The following is a 21,363-nucleotide window of genomic DNA, read 5'->3' as shown; positions in this document are numbered from 1 at the left end:
ACATGAACTAAGTCCATTTTGAGGTAGAACTTTGTACTTGAAGATGAACTAGAAACCGTTCATTTTCTTACTTTTTTTTTTAAAAAAATACTCTTTATATTCTTTTGACCTTTAAGCTCAAAGAATGTTATGGCTGGGGGAAATAAAAGTAACGCTTCACATTCCACTGTGTAGGCGTTTTGATATTTCCTCAGTCTTAAGCGTATTTTACACTTCACCGCAGATGCTCATAACATTCTGAAAGCTGAAAAGAAATTGCTGAGGAACATTTGAACAAACCGTGAATTGAACTGTGAACTGGACACAAACCAAACCCATTCATTTTGTAACAGGACAACCATGAACTGGAGTCAGTTCCTTTTGGGACACGTTGTACTTCTACTACAACTAGTTTCTTATTTTAAAATGAATTTTCCAAATTTCCTGTTTTCTGTACCAATATTTTCAGGTCTGAAGCCCCGTTTTTCTAATGTAGATGGATGGTAGCTGCTTCCTACCTGTTTGGGGAGGTGCACTGTGGTGTAGATGGTCTGAGGCACATCCTTTTTCGCCTTTGGTCCTCTCCGCTGTTGGGTTTCCGATGGGGAATTCTGTGAGTGGAAGAGAAAGCCGCAACGTTTACTGGTGCCTGTGACATTGTGGGTTGGAATAAATTTAATTAAGAAGAAGAATAATAATAAAGAAGGAGACGAGAGGGATAAGCAGGACATTGTTACGATGGCTTTACCACGGGGTAAATTATCCCTAAACTATCCGTATTAACTGTTGTATTTTAAAAAGTCAGACTTTCCCCCCTCCAGTCCACTAAAGAAGTGGATAGAGCAGCCCAAAGAAGTATGTAATCATTGCCTGTTTGGCCTCTGTGATCCGGGAGGAGCATGCAAGGAATTCTGGGATATAAGCCATGGATGTGGCCAGAAATGAAGCCAAAAGTCACTTATAATTTTTTTAAAAAGGCCATGCAGATGTTTATTGAATTTTGGTGACTAAAATATGGTGTGAATGGAAACTCTCAAGTTATGTGGTCTTTTTTTTTTTTTTTGCAAAGTGGATGCGAGGATTAAAATCCTCATTTGTGGAGCAAAGTAAAATCAGATACACATCACACATTTCTGAGCTTTTAAGAAGGTGTTTTTAATTTTTTGATAAAATACCTGTGAAATAGAAACTAACACTTCCCCTACCCACCCCTTAGGAAAGTAAAAATACCTTGAGAGACTGGCTCCACCCACAGTTTCCACTGTTACCCATTTGTCAGGGTGACTTTTTCAAGAATATGGTATTGATGTAAGCAAATGTGAGAGAATGAGTGTTTCGAAGTCCATGCCTGAGATCTTTCGGAAGCACTGAAGCACCTCCTCACAGGTCTTCAGTCCTCAAGAGACTAACCCAGCAAAAAGGTGTGAACATGTTGCTGGTATTTTAAGCATGATCAACTACTACTGAGTTGTGCTCAGGGCTTATTTGCTTTTGAAACCTTGCCCCCATTTTGTAGTTATTGTAGTTATCATTTACTACTCATCATATTCACTGTAGGAGGGGGTTGGGGGATGGTGGCACCTAAAGCAGGCATGTCCAACAGGTAGATTCCTGGTAGATCTCTGGCCCATCTCCTCCCCCCCCCCAAAAAAAAAAACCTTTGGCTTCCTAAAAAAAGCTCAACAACTTTGGTCTGACGATGGGTAGATCACTGCCAGTTTTTTAATACTGTGAGAAGATCACAGTCTATTGGGAGGTGGACGTCCCTGGTCTACAGGATCAACAGTGATGGGCAGGATAGGACGTGGGCACTGATACCTTGGAGAGATGCTGCCAGGCAATGATTGGCCTTCACTGACCTGATGCCTTCCAGATGTTTCGGAACACCAACTCTCAACTGCTCCCATTAGGATATTTGGAAGACACCGTTTGGGAAAGACTGGTGTCTACAAGACTGAGCTCAGTGAACCGAGGGTGCACCTGATCCAGTTCAAAACAATGTGCTCTGATCATCAGAATGCATTACCCTTCAGTGCATTCACACCCATTCTTTTGAACCTGGTACACATGAAGTTACCAACAATCTGCTGGTTTAATTCTGAAATGCTGTGCTTTGAAGCAGTTCTAAAGCCAGTTTCGCTCTCGTTTCAAAAGTGTTTGAGTGGTGAATCCCAGGAGTATAAAGTTGGAACTGTTTTCTGGGGATGGTGGTCCTACATTTCTGGCGTCAGGGGTGGTTGTCTCATGGAGGAGCACCCCACACGACCCACCCACCCACCACCTGCCTACTGCAATCCTACCTGTGTCTGCTCAGAAGAAAGCCCCATGCAATTCGATGGGGCTTACTCACTGGTAGGTGGGACTGAAACAACGGGGAGGGGGAAGACATGCTAAACTCTGCTCACCAGTCTCTGCAAACAAGAATGTGGGGAGGGGGGTGTCGATCTGTCTCCTTTTACTCACTTTGAGAAGAAGCAAAGCTGGGATCTCCAAGCAGGTACAGTGGAACTCATGAGCAACCCTCCCACAATGGCTATGCTCCACCTCCATGTTCAGAGGCAGCAATGCTTCTGGAAACCAGCTGCTAGCAAACTGCAGGAGGGGAAATTGCTCTTGTGGGTTTCCCACAGTCATCTGTTTGGCCACCGTGAGAACAGGATGCTGGACCAAGTGAGCATCTGGCCAGTGGCTCACCTCTGATGGTGGAGGGAGAGCATAGCCATTGTGGCTAGTAGACATCAATAGCTTCCTCTTCCACAAATTTGTGCAATCCTCTTTTAAAACCAGGCAATGTGTGTGTGTGTGTGCACCAGTCAGAAGAGGGGCTAAGAAAGAGTTTAAGCTGCAGATCTGTAATGTGTTCACATAGACTTGTCATCTCTTAAAAAGTAAAGGTAAAGGGACCCCTGACCATTAGGTCCAGTCATGGCCGACTCTGGGGTTGCGGCGGTCATCTCGCTTTATTGGCCGAGGGAGCCGGCATACAGCTTCCGGGTCATGTGGCCAGCATGACTAAGCCGCTTCTGTTGAACCAGAGCAGCGCACGGAAACGCTGTTTACCTTCCCACCGGAGCGGTACCTATTTATCTACTTGCACTTTTTGGTGTGCTTCCGAACTGCTAGGTTGGCAGGAGCAGGGACTGAGCAACGGGAGCTCACCCCGTCGTGGGGATTCAAACCGCCAACCTTCTGATCGCCAAGCCTAGGCTCTGTGGTTTAACCCACAGTGCCACCCACGTCCCTTGTCCTCTCTTACTAGGGAGTAAATCCCAAGGTGCTCTTGGCTGCAGCCACAGGAAGATGATCACTAGGGGAGTTGTTGAGGTGAAACATGGACAGACAGTAGGCCAGTGGAAACACATCAAACCATGATGCTGTGTACCAGGATTTGCAAAATCAAATGGAAATGCTGACAGGAAAAACAGCCTTGCTTATATTTTAACCCTCTAACGTGTACATACCACTTGAGTGGAAAATCCCTCCGTGGCTCAGTTGGCTCAATGGAACTTACCTGGGGAATGTTTTCAATTTGAGAATAAACAGTGTGGCACTCTTTGGATTCTGCAAAGAGAAATCATGTATGTTAACTGAATGGGCCTCCACCCCATTCAGATATGCTTTAATTATGATTCTTCTTATAGCCCTTCCAAGGAGCTCACAAATTCTAATTACTACAGTAATTGTCTAGTCTCTAGGCAGATAGGTCTCTCTTTCTGGCCACCTTTGTTGTTTGGTCTTGCAAATGAAAGAGGATAGATCTGCCCAAGAGAAAGTCATTTTCTTTTATTTTCTCTGTATTTCTGGAGGACTTTCATCAGTGAATTTGGAGTTGTCAGCTCAGGCACTGGCTATTGATTAATGTGTTGATAATCCATTAGAAAATGTATCTCAAGATTTAGTTTTTAAAATGCTATTAAACGCCAGGAAACAGGAGCACAGGAGAAACACCAAGAAGCAGATTAGTTCTTGCAAATAAGAAAAATTGAAAAAATGTTAAATGTAAGCAGAAAGAGCCAATCAATAAGCTTTGCAGTTTAATCATATATATTTTTATTTCACACACACACACAATCATAAAACAGCGAAGGAACATAAATGTGAAATCCTCCATAGGAGATTGTTTATGTTGCAGATGTAAACCAGTTTAAAATCCTCCATCACTGTTATGGACATAAACCAAGGAATCCTGGGAACGGTAGTTTCGTTGAATGGTCAGGCACCTTTCATAAAAAGGCCTCAGCAAATCTAACTACAGGTCCCAGGGTCCTTTCAATGAATCCAAAATCATTTAAATCAACTTTAAATTTGCGGTAGAGAGAGAAAAGGTATTTTGTTCTAGAACCTACAAACCTGTCTGCAGCAATCTGTTGCTTCTTGTCAAGAAAAACAAGAGAAAAGAGCAATCATTTCCAGAATAGTAGTTTTAGGGTGTTTATACTATACAAAATTCACAGCTTTCAGTCAAAAAGCCTGGCAGCAATGGACTTTCTCTGGGTTTTCCCTCTATAAAGTTCACATTCTTCATAAAAATGCATTATTTACATCACTGCAAAGATTGTTCACTTTTACTATAGATCTGAGTGTCTAGTCTTTTCTTCTTACTGAAGTTTCTGTACATTCCAAATTAATGTTCACTTTTGTTAATCAAGCGTTTTGTATTGCCATTTGTTTTAATTTCTGCCTTTGCTCTGTATTCACACTTTCTACTTCTCTCTCCCCCCCTCCCCCCCCCCCGTTTCCTTGAGAGCATCTGCCTCCATTGGTCCCATTAACCCATACTTGGATTCTGTTCCTGGAAGGCAGACACTGTATTTTCATCTCTACATGTGTTTTACCAAGAGGAGGGCAAAATTGTTCCAGGTCTCATTTTAAGGCAATGGAGGAACTCTCGCAGCACCTACTGGACAACACCTGTAGCATCACAAATAGCAAGTCATGTGGGTTGCATCCAATATTAGCCATACTCAGTGTAAACCTATTCAAATTAAGGGACCTAAGTTACTCATGCCCATTAATTTTTATGGGCCTATTCTAAGTAGAACTTAGTTGGATATCACCCACCTTGCTTGCACGATGTTTGGTTTAAAAAGACTTCTTTTACTTGTACTTTACTTTTAGTATTAGTCCTTTCTAAGCAGAGCACTTCTTCATTTATCATCATCATCATCATTATTAAAATTTCTACTGCATAGGATGGCAAACCACAAAGTAGCAAAACAATACAATTGACAATAAAATAAAAACCTATTTAAATCATTTAAAAAACACTAATAAGATGTAAAAAAAAAACATTTTAAAACACATAAGCACTCATGACATATCACCTTTCCAGGTAAAAAAATACCCAAACATTTCTCTAGAAATTAAGTACGTAGGTAATTTTTTTCTCTTTCTTTCCTCTCCTTCACATCCCAGAGCCCTGAAGCACACATACTCAGGAGTCACTGTGTGAGAGGAATGCAAGTATGGATTCTCCCCATTGTACATTCTCAACATATGAACTGAATTGTAGAGTTGGAAGGGGCCATTTGGGCCACCCCTAACGGTCCAACCTCCTGCATTGCAGGAATCCTTTGCTCAATGTGGGGTTCAAACTCACAACCCTGAGATTAAGAGTCTCATGCTCTACCAACTGAGCCATCCCAGGAATGACCAAAAACAACTAAGAAGAACATTGGAGAATGGGGACTGAACCTGCAACCTTGGCGTTATCAGCACCATGCTCTAGCCAACTGAGCTATCCAGTTGATGGCAAAAGACAAGAGGGAGTCAGTTGCCAAGTGTGAAATTCTGTCAGTTTCCAGTTTTCCCTTGTCAGTTCTAATGAGAGGCAAAGAGCCTTCAGCTAATGTGTAAGAGGCCAGGAAGCTTGTGTTTGTGTGTGTGCTGAGTGGTGATCCTGGCCCAAGGAGAGTATAAGACCCTCTCGGATGGGGCATAACTGGGCAGATTAGGGAACAGAGCTGTCATCTGATTAAAGGACTCTTTAGTTGATTAATCATGTTAGTTGCTTATTGTCAAGAAAAACAAAAGAGCAATCACTTCCAGAATAGTGGTTAGTTGATTAATCAAATGAGGTTTCATTAAATCTGCAAATAAATAGAACACTACTGAAAGCGGGGAAAGCCCTTGCCATTAGAGGATGCACACACACGTCTCAAAAGTGTCGCCACCTTAGCAGAGGCCTTCCCATGTGTGCAGGGAGAGAGGGAAGGCAAGAGGGGATGCCAATTCTAAGGTGTTCTTGTACAGCGTTGGTTCAAAATTATCAGATATCCAATTAATTTAGGGCACTTCTGAAGCTGACCCGTAGACTTTTTAAACTGGTTAATCTAACCGATTAATTGGCAAAATGCTGCAGCCTGAATAAGGAGGGCTGATGGTCAGCGGACAGTGTAGTCACACACCAGCCAGGACCCACAGCAGAGATAAGTGTCACACTCCACTTCGAGGAAGAAATGGGTGATTCCCTCAGAAACCCAGTGAAAGCATAGGTAGTGGGCAGGGAGGGGGGCAGGGAAGGAGCAGAGCACCAGCTGTTGCATTTTAACATGGTTGTTGCCATTAACAATAAAAATTTTTCCATCTTCTCCTCACAACAACCCTGTGAGGTAGGTTAGCTGAAAGATACCGAATGGCGCAATGTGAGCAGAGGGGTGATTTGAACCTGGTTTCCCTAGCCCTAGTTCAACACTGTGACTGGCAGGTTTAACAGGAGCCCAAGAGAGTCACACTCAGCTCCTGCCAGTGGGACGGCAAAAGGAGAAGGGGGTGCGTGATGTGAGGGAGCAAGGGAGCACCAAGTCAGACAGGGAAGGTGGCAGCGGGGTGGTGGGGACATCCTGTTTCAAACAGTGTGCAGAAACTCGTAGCCAGCTCTGGGGAAAGGCTGGAGGGGTGCATGTGTGTGCAGAGGGCCCTTCGCCTCACTCAGGGATCTGTAGCTCCACCTGCCAAGTAATTAGGAGACATATTTCAACCTGGGATTGAAAGTCTACTTCGCTGATCATCACATCTATTAATTGTTCGCTGCTCAAAGCCAAAAAGTGTGCTTCGAACTGTCCCACTTGATAGAAACGAGAGCAAGTTTAAACGGACTGGCTGAAGTGTGCAGAGACCAGTTGCAAAAACCTGCTGCACCACTCCTCCACAATTATTCTAGGAACCTAAGAAGCTGGCTGCTGGATCAGGCCAAAGGCCCGTCTAATCCAACATCCTGTTCTCACAGTGGCCAACCAGATGCACATTATGGGAAGCCCATGAGCAAGCCATGGGTGCGACAGCCCTCTGCCTACTTCCGACCCTCAGCAAGGGGGATTCAGAGACAGGCTGCCTCCAGGAATCTGCTTAATCCCCTCGTAGTAGCCACTAGCCCAATGAAGGACATGAATCAATTAGGCATTTTGCGGCAAAGTACTATCCTTTGTCTGCCTGTCCTGAATCTTCTGCGAATCTATTTTACATGGGATGACTACAGATTCTAGGATCATGAGAAGAGGAATTGCCCACTTTTCCTATAGGGGTCGGATGGGCACTGTCAAAGCAGGAAGGGGCGGCTGTTTTACCTGACTGACGTGCAGAATCCAGCTGTTTCCTGTGGGAACCTTTGGAAAGGGAAAAAAAAACAAAGTGAAAAAGGGGAAGTGAGCAGAACAAAAGCAGGCACAGATGTCTTAATGCTGATCTCCCCTCCCTTCAGCAATTTGCTGCAGGGCTGTTTTTCATGCAGGAGCCTGTGGAATAGCCACTGGTGCCAAGTAGCACTGAGCTTTGTACAACTATCCCTTTGTTGGTAAGTGATGCCAATTGACCAGGGTGAAAGAAAATCCTGCTTGGTCTGCTATCGTATGTTGGACACAGATACCAGCCAGTAAAGCTGTTCACTATCTGCAGAGCAAGGAGATGCAACGGGGAGAGGAGCAAGGTCTGGTAAAAAGAGCTGGCAACCCTAGCAGGGACAGCACTTTCACACTTAGGCAGGAAAGGAGAGGAAGACCTTCCCTGTTCCCCCTGGGGCTGTGCCACCCACAAATCCAAGCGGGACTTCGCTGATTCCCCTAGTCAGACTGCATATGGCTCAATGGGGTCAGCAGGTGGATTGAGATGTATAGAACCAGTTCAAATGTGTGCTTGTAAAAGGAAGGAAGGTACTTTTTAATCATACGTGGTGGTCATGAGGGGTGGTAAAAGCTTTCTAGGAAATGATATATAATGAACTGGGGGGGAAATGTTTAAGATAACCTTTGTTAAAAAAACCAGAGGCTTTTCTGTTAGGAATCATAGGTGTGGAACTACCAAAAGAAAAGATTGTTTATGTATGCAACAACAGCAGCAAGGATGCTCTCAGCCCAGAGATGGAAAGAAGAAAAAGTACCAAGTGGCAGACCAAGCTGGTGGAATATGCCGAAATGGCAAGATTGATGGGAAAAATCAGAAACCAGGAAGACCAAATATTTGTGAAAGACTGGAATAACTTTTTAACATATTGAGAGACCACTGCAAACAGTTGAAATCATTGGCAGGAATTACAATGACGCTTGTAAAGTAACAAGAATTTTGGATGCTATGGATATTTAATAGATGCAAGAATAAAATTTAGAAATGGAACCCAGGGAGGGAGGGAGGGAGGGAGGGAGGGAGGGAGGGAGGAGGTCTGCAGGTTCGAGAGAACCTTTTCTTTTTGTTTCTTTTTTCTTTTTGAATTGTTATGCTTCTTAATTTCTATGTAAAACTAATAAAAAATATTACATATATAAAAAAAGAGATTAGCCCAATGGATGGCTGATGGGTGTCAACTGCTCTGGGCCATGATCAAGAGTGGCCTCTCTCAGGGCTACGTCTCTGAGTGGTTTAACAATCAATCCTTCTTCCCAGCGAACTGTATCTCTGTGAGGGCTAGATGACCAGCTTTACAATTCTATGATTCTCTTAGTTTAGATTCGTTCACTTTTTCAACAGGGAATTTTAAAGCGGTTCAGATAGTTGTGTGAAACCCCTTACCTCTTTTCTTCTTCCAACACACAAAAAGTCCAGCGCAGGTGATGGTGATTACAACTACCACTGCAAAGATACACCCTATGACCGTAGAGGTGCTGCCAGTAGGTTCGTCTTCTTAAACAAACAAACAAACAACAATATAATTTAGTAATTCCATTAGTAATGATAGAATTGCGAAAATACTGCTGAAGCTAATTCACAAGGGCTTTCCTAAGCCTACTTAAATTGCATAACTTTTTTCTGAATAAACCTATTCTTATGTCAGCAACTCATTCACTGTAATATCTGATCTTTAGCGTATGCTTTAAAAAAAATAAAAGAACACCCCCACCACCTCTGATTTAGGCTGACAAAGGAATGTGGCAGATGAAATTAGGTGGAGGACAAGAAGTGCTTTTTTCTAAAAAAAATGTTTAGGGTACTCTCATTTTCCTACTCATATTGAAATACTGCCCCTCAATGAGGCCAAACTTAGATTCACAAAATGTTTAGGAGTACGTGCACCCCTGCATCCCCCCAGAAAAAAGCACTGAATAAAAGTAAATAACTGCCATACAAAGAAGGAAAACTTATTCTAAAAAATGTGCTGTGACATCTCAAACCTTTGACAGCGCCTTTGGATTATAGCCCAACACCCCCAGTCTACAAAGGGCCCACCCTTGGGCATAAGGTGCCATTTTGCAAAGGTGCCAACATTTTTTTAATTGGAAGTCTTTAAAAAAAATTTTTTTAAGTATTATTGTACTATAGAGTACACATAATGACATTTAATACATAAAATAACACAGCTGTGGAACAAGAAAATAACATCCATTGTGAAGGGAGAAATCACCTTTGCTTTTAAATGCTTCATGACACACAAAAGATTGGCAGGTGAACCCTGCCCAGGTACAGCTGAATCTGTTGATTATGGTTTCTCTCAATTTCTTCTTTTTCCAATCTTTTGTTTTGCCCCATAGCAATAATTTTAAAAATTGCAGTGCATAAGCATTTGTGTGCATTTTAGGGCACATCAGTCCTACTATATGTATTTTTGTACACAATTTGGCCCAGTATACACATTTTTGTCTTGTTATGGAATAATACCCTGGGTCCCTTACAAACCTGTGCTCATGTGTATGGGAGGCTAGAATCTATAGGTGGAACCCTGCTGAAACCTGTCAGGCCAGTTCCTTTGCATCTTTAAAAAGTGAGCTCCGTTGCCATAGAGACAAATGGGTGGGCTTTTCCCCACTGTACCTGAATGCCAGATTATCCTAGGATGGAGAACAATGGGGTGAGGGGGCTGTGTTTGGGAGAGTTGTGTGTGTGAGTTGGCTGATGCTGGTATCTAGAGACATGTCTTGCTCTGTGTTGGACTTTGGGGGTCCCCTGAAACCCTAATGCATAGCTGTCAACGTTTTCCTTTTTTTAAAGGGAAATTCCCTTATTCCGAATAGGATTCCTCGCAAAAAAAGGGAAAAGTTGACAGCTATGCCCTAATGAGGAAGTAAGATCTGTTGTGGGGTTAATGCTGTAAGGCACTCTTGCCTATGCTCAGGTTGTATAGATGTGTAAATAGAACCATATATCCTAAAGATACCACTTCTCGCATTTGTAGCAGGCTTTCTGGTGGTATGGAATGCCCAATGACATCACCTGCTAACCTTGCAAGCACACAGAGGAAGAAGGTCCATGGATCACCTTTCTCTAGGCATGCAGGGTAAGGAATAGGCACAAAGAACATACTGCAAATGATTTGGGGGCATGCAACAGATTCTGCTAGGGCAACACTGCACATGATGTTAAATGTGCTCTCTTATTGTTATAGGTCGGGGAGAGTCAGTCTGAACAATATCCACAAGTCCCTTCCAAACCTGTGATCCCATGATTGTCAGATTAAAATCTATAAGGCAAAACCTGGTCTGGCTACTTCCTTTGTTAATGGAATAGCTTTGTCTGGTGAATTAAGTACTGCCATTTACATGTTCAAAGAGGGTGCCATAGAGATGATTGGGTCAGATGCCATATCATCCTAAGGATGGAGAACAGCAGGCCAAGGGAGGCTGTGTATGCAAGAGTGAGAGAGAATGGTTGGCTGATGCTGGAAGCTGGAGACACAGGCATGTCTGTTCTGTGCGGGACCCAAAGTTCTGCTTTGGGGCTTTGCTGGAATCCTAATGGGAAAGCAAGATCTTTTGGGGGGTGTTGATGCTGTGAGTCCTTACATCCTATGCTGAAGTTGCATATATGTGTAAATAAAATAATATATCCCAAAGACACCATGGTTTCCACTGACCTTCATTCCAAGGAAACCAAAGCCTGGGTAAGCACAGGAACCCCTGCTTGAAGACTGGGGTGTGTGCAACAGCATTTAATGTAGCATAATAGAGTCTCAGGGGAAACTGGAGATTGAAGGGGGGCAATTTGGTGGCGGCAGGTAAGAGTTAATGCTCCCTCCTTTTTAACTAGGTTAGGAGAAGGCTCTTGTCTTGCTCGGCCAATGGACACCCTCTTCCTGGTAGTAGTGGTGGTATAGAGAACCCATGTGGTATAAGTCACAGAGATGAAGAAGAATTACAATTTGGGAGGGTGGGGGATGCAACAAGGGACAGAGGGTGGGCACAGAGCTAACCAATCTCCATGGAGGCCACCATCTTGCTGGGTTCACAGTGAGAAGCAGAGGGGCTCAGAGTGAGCAACAAGCAACAGGTGGAACCAATGAGAAGTCAATGGCAAAGAATGTTGACTAATTGGACTGAGGGGGGGAAATGGCAACTGGGTGGGAGGGGGAATGGAATGGAGAACATGTGGAAAAAGAAGGGAAAGAACGAGACACATAGATACTAGAAAGGACAGAATGAATCATCTCATTGTCTGGATAGGCCATTTCTTGGTTCATGCTACTAAGTTATTTCTAACTGCATCCCCAGGGATGGAAGTGAGCGCTCCCCATAGAAACAAATGGAGAAATCCTAGAATCTGTTATGCACCCCTGCAGTGTAGTTCATACTTAACAGTACAAGTGAGAGTGTTAGAGGTTTGCAACAACCTTAATATATCACTTAATATATTTTAAATCTCCTTGGGACTTTTAAACAACTAGCATTAAATAATTAAAAAAAACCTAGCCTCTTGCTGTGTAATCTTTCATTCTGTAAATGGAGCTACACTGGTATGTGGGTGATTCCCCATACCTGTTTTGGATGGGACTGCACGCCCCCTGAAGGACCAGGCATTTCGGGGGGGGGGGTTGGGAGGGGCTCCAGGATATTGCTTTGCCAGTAAAGTCATAAGTAGCCTCATTGGCACAGGGTCCCTATTTCCAGCTACAGAGGTTACTGGACTGGGATAGGCTGGTCACAGTAGCCCATTCACTGTTAACCTAACGGGGAGATTACTATAATGCAGTCAATATATTTATACAGACATAATGGTAGTATAGGGACGTGGGTGGCGCTGTGGGTTAAACCACAGAGCCTAGGACTTGCCGGTCAGAATGTTGGCGGTTCAAATCCCCGCAACAGGGTGAGCTCCCGTTGCTCGGTCCCTGCTCCTGCCAACCTAGCAGTTCGAAAGCACGTCAAAGTGCAAGTAGATAAATAGGTACCACTCCAGCGGGAAGGTAAATGGCATTTCCGTGTGCTGCTCTGGTTTGCCAGAAGTAGCTTAGTCATGCTGGCTCCCTTGGCCAATAAAGCGAGATGACCACCGCAACCCCAGAGTCGGTCACGACTGGACCTAATGGTCAGGGGTCCCTTTACCTTTAATGGTAGTATAACAAATACTAGTGATGTAAGCGAGAGAGAGGGAAAGGAGATCAGCTAATCCAACTTCAGATTAAACCCAGAGTCTCTGAAACAATTCACAGCCATAAATCTAACATCCTTGTTCTAATTTGGTTTGGCTCCGCTTTTACTACAAAACACAGTCTCACTCAGATGAAATTGAACCATTTCTCTGGGGCATTCCTGCTTCCATTTTTCAACAAGCATTTCAAAAATTATACAGGTCACTGTATAATAGGGCAAATTAACTAATAATGGATAATATCGGATATTGTACTCTACATGGAACTTCCCTTGAAGCCCTGTCTTTCTCCAGGGTTCAGCCCTCCTCAGCAGAGCATGTGAGGTGGGGGGAGGGAGAAGTATCTTATCTTTGGTGCCCACACACCCCTTATGCAAAGATATTTGCTTTGCTAATATCCTGCTGGAGGACTGTGACCTCAGATGTTTGGGGGTACCAGGTTTGGGAAACCTGCAGGCTAGCTTATCTTTAACCTCTTCTCATATGACTCTTCTCTGTACCCCCCTCCCCGGAACACACCTGGCCCAGCTGTTTGGGCGATGCCAGAATTAGCTTCATAGTATAGCGCAGCGCCTGAGCTCTAAGCTTTATCAGAGATGTCCACACATCTCCTGTGCCTGCTGTTTCCTGAGCATATCAAGGCAGACCAGTTGGCTGCATTTGAAAGATAATATTCTCGGATGCAGTTTTCTGTTTCTTGTACAAGCATTTAACTGTATCCCCCCCATCCCCACACCTAAAATAACGAACAACGGACATGCACACACAAAGCACTCCAACACAATGGCTATGCATAAAGGCACAGAAAAGCTAACTATATTGTTCATTACAGTTTATCCCATCACATTACAGTATGCCACCTGGCATGACACAAAAGATTCCATGTAAATGTCATCTTGAGGAAGGCATTTATCCATGACCACAAGTTACATTGGCTAGAGATTCTAACTCCTGGCCCCTGTCCTGTATCTAACAACATGTGGCTGAATTGGCTCACTTGGGGATATTTGTACCCTCTTTCCCGCTCTGGGGACTGACCCCTTGAGACAGAGGGCAGCACAAGATTTTCCAAAGATTTAAGTGAAGGGGCACAAACAACAAAGAACAGGGAGTGGAGCTCACCAGTCTGCCGGGGGGGCAACATCCCAGGTGTCGTCTCTTGGTGCTCTGCACGAGCCGATGGGACAGGGAGCGAGTGCGAGAGAGCAGATTGGAAAGAGAGATCAGGCAAATTGGCAAAGATTTGGAAAAAGAGTTCTGTGCACCTTGCACCGGAAAACTGCCTTTGGAAGGAACGTTACTGTTCCATTGAAGTGTCTGTGTTGCTTAGTTAGGATATGCTGATCAGCAATTTGAGCTCTTGGGATTTCTGCTAGGGCCTTAGAGAATGCCTGACCTCCCCACTGCAGTAAAAGCCATAAAATGTTGAGGTTTTTTTTTGTTTCTGACTACTAGTCAGCCTAAAGCTTAGACCTAACCCGGTCTCAGGGTCCTCAGAGGATGAACCAGGCAGGACCTCCTGGAATCAGTGTGAAGAGCAGGGAGTTGTCAAAATGTACAGGCAGCCCTCAGACCTTGAAAACATTGGTGCCAAAAAATGCAGGCTTAAGAGCGTTGATGTAGCAGGTTTCTACAGACCCAGAGTTGTTGTGTAGCTTGCAAATATGGGGTCTACACATGAGTAAGCATCTACACAGATTCACATACTCCTTCCCTGTCCTTCATCTAGGCAAGCAAGGCCACATTCACATCATACATATAAAGCACACAATAGTCACGGCTTCCCCTAAAGCATTCTGGGAGCTGCATTTTGTTGAGGGCACTGAGAGCTGTGGGGAAGGCCCTTATTCCTCTCACAGAGCTACGCTTTTGTGTGGTGGTTTAAGTGCCAATCCCTCTTCATGGGGAACTGTGGGAATTGTAGCTCTGGGAGAGGAATTGGGGCCTCCTAACAACCCTCAGCACCCTTCACAAACAAAAGCTCCCAGAATGCTTTGGGGGGGGGGAGCCATAACTGTTTAAAGTGGCATGGTGTGAATGTGGCCCAAGAAGCACCATTGAAGGGCACGTTTCAGTCCCTCGAGGACAATGCAAAGCAGGGCTAGCAAAGGATGTGGCCTGAGGAAGAAGGGGTGTGTGGCTGGTTTTGTGTGGGGAGGTTCCTAAGGGCTTGGTAGAGAGGCTTGTGTCTGCACCTGGCCCCCAGGCCTGAAAGGGCCCATCTTAGGTGAACATTCTGTGTTGCATTGGCTGCATTATTTCCATTTGCAGGTGGAGGGTCGCAGCGTTCGCAGCTCCTCTGTTACTTAAGAAAATAAGCCCCCTAATCGTACTCACTAGCCTGTCGAGTAGAGCAGTCACAGCCAAGCTTCTGTTTGTGGGAAGGGGCCTTTTTAAAGGGGTATGCATGAATCATGTGTAAACCCCCCACCCTCCATTGCAGGTAGCACAGATATAACATCCGCTCACAGGAAGTAGCTAGCTAGTGAGTTCCTCGCTTGCTCACTCGCTCTTGCATGCATGACACATACGCACACAAATTTGTGTGAGCGTGACTGTAAAACACCCACACTTCCTTTTTCAGCGTAATCGCCTTGCTTGGTTTAGCTGAGCTACTTGAGTCTTAGATGAGCCTGTTTCTGCTTTATCGAACCCTGGCTGCTCCCACTGCCTAGGCCCCAAGGCAACCCAACAGGTGGAATGGTGGTTTAAATTAGGATCTGCCCCCTTTTTGCCCTGATGCAGCTGAATCTCACTCACTCACAAGCTACACCACACACTTATATTCCTGTAGAGCTCTTGAGTGTTCCGTTCTCTTTACTCTGGTATTTTACAGTCATCTCATGGGTGGGTGTGAGGTGGCTTCTCTAATTATTTGGCTGTCAATTTGTTAGGTTTTCTTGTAGTGAGGACACATTACTCCCTAATCCGTGCTTAGTGAGAGAGGCTTTATCCTCCATCTTTACCTTTGGCAGGGGGAGGGAAGCTTTGTGGGAAATTTGGTATCCCCCATGAGCAGTGGACTCCCATTTGTTAGAGGCTTTGAAACAGAGGCTGGATCAGTACCTATTACAGCTTTGTCACAGTGCACCAGTGTCCTGCACCAACAGGAATTGAACCAAATGGTATTCTGTGATTCTACAAATGAAATAACTCCAAATGATTCCCCATATGGAGATTCTTACCATTTATTCCTTTCATTTTTTTTAAAGCAAGTTTCTAGTCCTTAATGTTATATGTGTGGGCAAAGGCCTGGCAAAATCTAAGGAGACTAGTTAAGATTTCTTGTGATCAGTGTGGGAACCATTGCCCCATCCATGATTAGAAAAAGCTAAACGAATTATGCAAATGCTAGCACTGCAATACAATATTTTTGTCATTGTCATGTTGCATACCAGTTGCAGAATTATTGTTGCTATGGGGTTTCTGTTTATAAGCTAAAGCAGCCAAATCCCTTCAAGGCTGAAATGTTTCACAATGGAGGTTTTGCTACCTTCCCTGTGTCCTCAGTCCTCACAGCTGGGTCACCTTCAAACAGGTTTGTAAAACTAGGCATGACTCTACATAGAAAAAGAACGGAGAGCTGTCTTTCTAGGCCTCTTTTAAATAGATAAAAAGTTTACCACTGCAAATTTCTTGTTGGTACATCTCAACATTTCTAATTCCGCAAAACCAGTTGGGAACTTTGCTACATTTTCTGAGTCTTTGCCCCCATCAGACTTGCCCTTGCCCTGCTGCTTTCTCCTGAGGAAACTTTATCTTTATTGATGAATTATAGCAACCACCAATCAGATTTTCTCCAGATTAACATTTGCTCCAATTTATTGCTAAAGAGTAGGTTTTCCAGGGGATAGCAGCTGGGTAAGGGCAAAACTGGATGCGTGCCTAGACTGTATGGGAGAAGTGGAAAACATCTCTGATCCCTACATTCTGGACAAAGAACAAGCACGAGTCTGGATCAGCATGTCATCAACAAATAGGATTGCAAGACTAGCTTAGATAGAGGCATAATTCTGCCAAGAGAGAAATGGAGAGAAAATCTTACCACGGCAAATTTTCTGGAAAGACACTGTCTTGGATGCTGTGCTAACAGGGTTCTCTACTTTGCAAGTGAAGTTCAAATCATTGCCTTCTAAATTGTGCCTGGTGACAAGAGATCTCCCAGTGGATTCACTCATGCTGGCTGGGGCCCAGCTGAACGTGGCATCATCTTCCCAGCTCCCTGCAGAGCAGTTCAGCTGCAGAGTTCCATTCCCACCACGATAATCTTTTGGGTCACAGACAATCTCCAGGTCAGCCTCCAATAAACGCTCTGAACAGGAAGGGAGAGAGAGAGACATGGTATACAAAACAGCAATAATTAGCAGAAATGGCAAATAAGGCAGTTGCAAATAAATGGAAAGGGAGGAGGAAACTGCCATTCCAGCTCTTGTGGGGTGCACCATCACCTCAAAAACCTGTTAAGCCACAGCTAATGAGGCATAATTTTGAGTTAATATGAGATCTTAGTTATGGGGAAGGACCCTGGTGGGTTTTTTTGTGGGGGGGTCTGGATTAGAGTTCCATTTTAATTCTCCTTGCAGGCCTCATCAGTGCAGAAGGGCCCTGGTGTGGATGCAGGCCCAGAATTATTTTCACAGGGTCAGGGACTGAAGGAGAGATGCTCTATTATCATTTGTGACTCTACGTGAAAGCCAGTTCAAGGCTTAAGGTGCTTCAATCAGAGCCCCATCCTGGGTGCCTGAAATGTTTAGAATACTTACTGTATACCATCAGGGTAAAGGTTTCCGTTATTGGATCTTTGTCATCAGCTATCCCGATCTGTGCTGTGTATGGGCCAGAATCCTCTTGACTTAGATTATTGATTTGTAACCTTCTGCAGTTCTCAGAGACACTCAGCCGCCCTCTATATGCTAGAATTTGGTCAGTGAGATCACATCTTTCTTCTGGATCCTTTCGTGGAATCGCTGCCACAAAAATTTGAATAGCTTGCTTTTCCTTAGTTCTAGCCCAGGAAACCTTTTGGATTTCTTCTAAAGTGTTCAGCAGGAAAGTTGCAGGTTTTCCCAGAATTCCTTTCATTTTCTCAGCATTTTCTTCACCAGAGGAAGCTGCATGGTCAAGAAAATGAAGGAAGAAACTGTCAAGAAACGTCGGAAGCTGCCTTATGTCAAGTCTGACCATTGGTCCATCTAGCCTAATATTGTCCACACTGACAGGCAGCAGCTGTCCTGGATTCCAACTAGACATTCTCAGCCTTCCTGGAACTTGTCAGGGATTGAACTTGGGACCTTTTGCATGTAAAGCAAATGCTTTACCACTGAGCCACAGCCCTTCCCCAATTGTACCACACCATCCCAGTAACCCATTTCAGTATCTGAAAGCAGATTCCCTGAAAAATCTGCTGGGTACTGATCTGTCTGGTCTTTTTTGATTTTTTATTCCGCTCTCCCCAGCACGGTTAATGTACATTTGGCAGAAAGGACCTTTGAGGACAATGTAATTATTGTTATAGGATTGGGAGCATGACTTGGATTATATTGTTGCACACCACCCCGGTGTCTGAGCAGTGCTCCCCACTCCCAGATAACCTGAGACAGAGTGGGCATTCTGGGCCTCCACACTCAAGCCTGTGGTCATATGATGGGAACTGAACTCCAGCAATTCCCCAGCCCTGTCCCAAGATGTGTGTTCAATGTCTGTGTGGCAGACTATCCTTGTAGACCCTGAAAGACTCTGTGCCGCCTGCCTTCCAATGGCAGAGCCCAGTGATGCCCTCCCAAGGGGGGTGGGGATGGACGGACTGAAATTAATGCAGCCCCACAGCACCCTGAGGCTGAGTTTGCCAAAGGCTTTGTGGCAACACTGGCAGCCTCTGGGCTCCCCTTTGCCTTTAAGGCTGCAATCCATACCTGCTGAAATTGATCATGCCAGTCTTTGAAATAAACATGGAGAGGACTTTAATATTTGCTTACTGTCAGGGAACTGACATCGGAGCTAGAGGCGGAGGGGAGGCTCTCAAATGATGCTGGAGAAGGGCCCAGCAGGGAGAGAGGCAGCTCAGCAGATGCGGAAGCAAATCAGCGCAACACCAGAGATAAAGGGGGGCAGATGGAATCGGCGAGAGGACTCCAGGACTCTTCACCGGACACCAGCGGGGAGAGCACGGGTCCTCCGCTACCCACGCCCTCCCTGCGCAGAAGGCTTCCGCGCAGGGAGAGTAGGAGGAGACTTGGTGTCAAACAACTTTTATGTTGGAAAAGGTTTAAGAAACGCCCACTGACGGATTCTGCTAGCGACTGAGGCAGCCACGAAGTGAAGGGCTGTCCAGACAGAAAGGTTTAAACAAGGCAACATAGCCAGGAGAGGCGGCAACTTACGCACGAGCAACCCATACTCATTACACTTACCTACGTTTTCAGGGTGAAAAACTGACTCAAGTGAAGGTTAAGATGTACCCTAATCACCCCACCTTTTCATATTCCTTTCTCCAATTTGCAACCCAATCTTCATTCCCTCCCCCTCTTTCTTTTTCTTTTTCTCTTTTTTGGTTAGGGCTTTGTTTCTGCTCACATTCAACCAGGGGCCATACAGTGAATATGTCACATAGTCTTAAAAGTCCACCAGATGTAATGTTGGTTTTTCTGAGTTGGACCCTGAGGGGAAGAATGAATTTGTGCTCCCTCTCCATCCCATGGACTGCTGTTTGGCACTTCAGTTGCAAAGCTGGGGGATATTTGGGACCCCTCTTCGGTTGCCCTTCTGGTCATGTGATAAATAAATTAGGTAAAGGGACCCCTGACCATTAGGTCCAGTCATGACCGACTCTGGGGTTGCGGCGCTCATCTCGCTTTATTGGCCAAGGGAGCCGGCGTACAGCTTCCAGGTCATGTGGCCAGCATGCCTATGCTGCTTCTGGTGAACCAGAGCAGTGCACGGAAACACCGTTTACCTTCCTGCCGGAGCAGTACCTATTTATATACTTGCACTTCGTGCTTTCGAACTGCTAGGTTGGCAGGTGCTGGAACCGAGCAACGGGAGCTCACCCCATTGCAGGGATTCGAACTGCCGACAATTCCATAATGAATATCCCAGGCAGACAACAAAAGAAGCAGGCAGGGGGAAGGGTGTGTGTGTGAGAGAGAGAGAGGGAGAGAGAGAGAGAGTTTTAAAATCTCATCTTTTGCAAGTTAAAGAGAACTGTTGCTAAATGAGTATGTGATTACACAAAAGTGCTTCTCAACTGGAAACTTATCACTTCCTCCTTGCTCTGTGACAAGAGGAAGCAGCATTTCTGCATTACGAAAGGGATGGTGCATAAACAATCTAGTTATTTAGACTGCCCAGCACGAATTATAGCACCCTGAGGGCAGTTTCCAGAATATCGTAACAGAAAAAACAATTACAAAAGTATGCATTGGTAAAAAACAAACAAACCCAGCCTAAGATAGGGGTGGGAATCTTTGTGGCCCCAAGGGTCAGATCAGGATCATTCTCATGGACCAAGTTTGACAGGTGGGCAGGGCTGCTCAGCTGCCAATCACATTTTGCAATTATGACACCACATGAGTGGCAGGTGGGTGGGGCGTCCATCTGTCAAAATCCCTTGTGCTGTTCTGCACGTCTCCCTGTGCTCCACCTTTTAACCCTCTGAAGACATACGCAAGGCCAGTGAGGGAGCTAGTCATTGCAAAACGAAGTACTACACACACGTTCCACTTTACAAACACAATGCATTCCCTGGAAATTGCTCGTTAGCTGAGCGTGTGTCTAATGAGTCAATGACTTCCATCCGCCTAGCCAGTCAACAATTTCCACTGACAAAAATTTCTGATGTGTTCTCAACCACAGAAGCTGTGGGTACTAATTCCCTGTTTTTGGATAAGTGAATTTTTGCATAGTGGGTGTTTTTTAAAGAAGCAGTTATCTAGGGTTTCGGGAAAGAGTCTTCCACAACCCTCCCTGGAGATGCTGGAGACTGACCTTGAGCCTTTGCTTGCACTCTACCATTGATAATGTTGTTATAATTATTCCTACCTTATAGGGTTGTTGCAAGTTTTATTGAGAAAAGTTTTATTGTAGTTTTATTGTAGAAAACTGTTTAAATACTCAATACAGTGCTATATGGGAGTTAAGCTAGACAACTGTTCTGATGATAAGAGAAAGGATTCATTGTTTTATTGGATCAGATTGTATTGTGGGCACAGTTTGGAATCCACCCGTTCGCCCTTTCAGTGAGTTCTTCTAGTGTTTTGACCTGCTTGGGTCTAAAACTTAACATCTCTTGAATTCACCAAGATAAAAGCTGACTCCAAAGCCATCTGAAAGAGCTTTCCTCAAGCATCAGGTCAATATATAACACCCTGAATGTACATATGCCACAAAAATTGGAAGAAAAATCACTATGAAAGTTGAAATGAACTCTCCTAAGATTCCAATTCACTGCAAGCAGACAGAAAAGGTTTAAATAATCTTGTAAATGTTGTTAAGAATTTGTTGCCAACACAGATGAGATGATGATTTTTATCATTCCTGCAATATAGTGCAGTATAGAGCAATATAGTGCAGCAAGTACACAATTGTGACCCTTTGCTAGCA

General features: G+C 44.5%; 1 protein-coding gene across 5 annotated transcripts in view; it reads right to left on the bottom strand.

Moving 5' to 3' along the window:
• LOC308464732 (SLAM family member 5-like) overlaps window positions 1-21,363 on the bottom strand; it is a 43,065-nt gene that overhangs the window by 5,318 nt on the left and 16,384 nt on the right. For 2 of the 5 annotated variants that reach the window (XM_080984283.1, XM_080984284.1), the window contains exons 2-8: window positions 17,529-17,876; window positions 16,811-17,077; window positions 13,888-13,932; window positions 8,980-9,090; window positions 7,545-7,583; window positions 3,491-3,540; window positions 498-590 (exon numbers count right to left, since the gene is read on the bottom strand). In XM_080984283.1, the coding sequence (XP_080840409.1) occupies window positions 498-590; window positions 3,491-3,540; window positions 7,545-7,583; window positions 8,980-9,090; window positions 13,888-13,932; window positions 16,811-17,077; window positions 17,529-17,876 (953 nt within the window). The remainder of the gene's footprint in view (window positions 1-497; window positions 591-3,490; window positions 3,541-7,544; window positions 7,584-8,979; window positions 9,091-13,887; window positions 13,933-16,810; window positions 17,078-17,528; window positions 17,877-21,363) is intronic. The other 3 variants (XM_080984285.1, XM_080984286.1, XM_080984287.1) reach the window with 3 other exon arrangements.

The sequence above is a fragment of the Podarcis pityusensis genome (assembly GCF_964106645.2).
Source record: "Podarcis pityusensis genome assembly, chromosome: 16".
Taxonomy (NCBI): Eukaryota; Metazoa; Chordata; class Lepidosauria; order Squamata; family Lacertidae; genus Podarcis; species Podarcis pityusensis.
The sequence above is the reverse complement of the archived record's forward strand: the minus strand, read 5'-3'. Positions and strand labels throughout refer to the sequence as shown.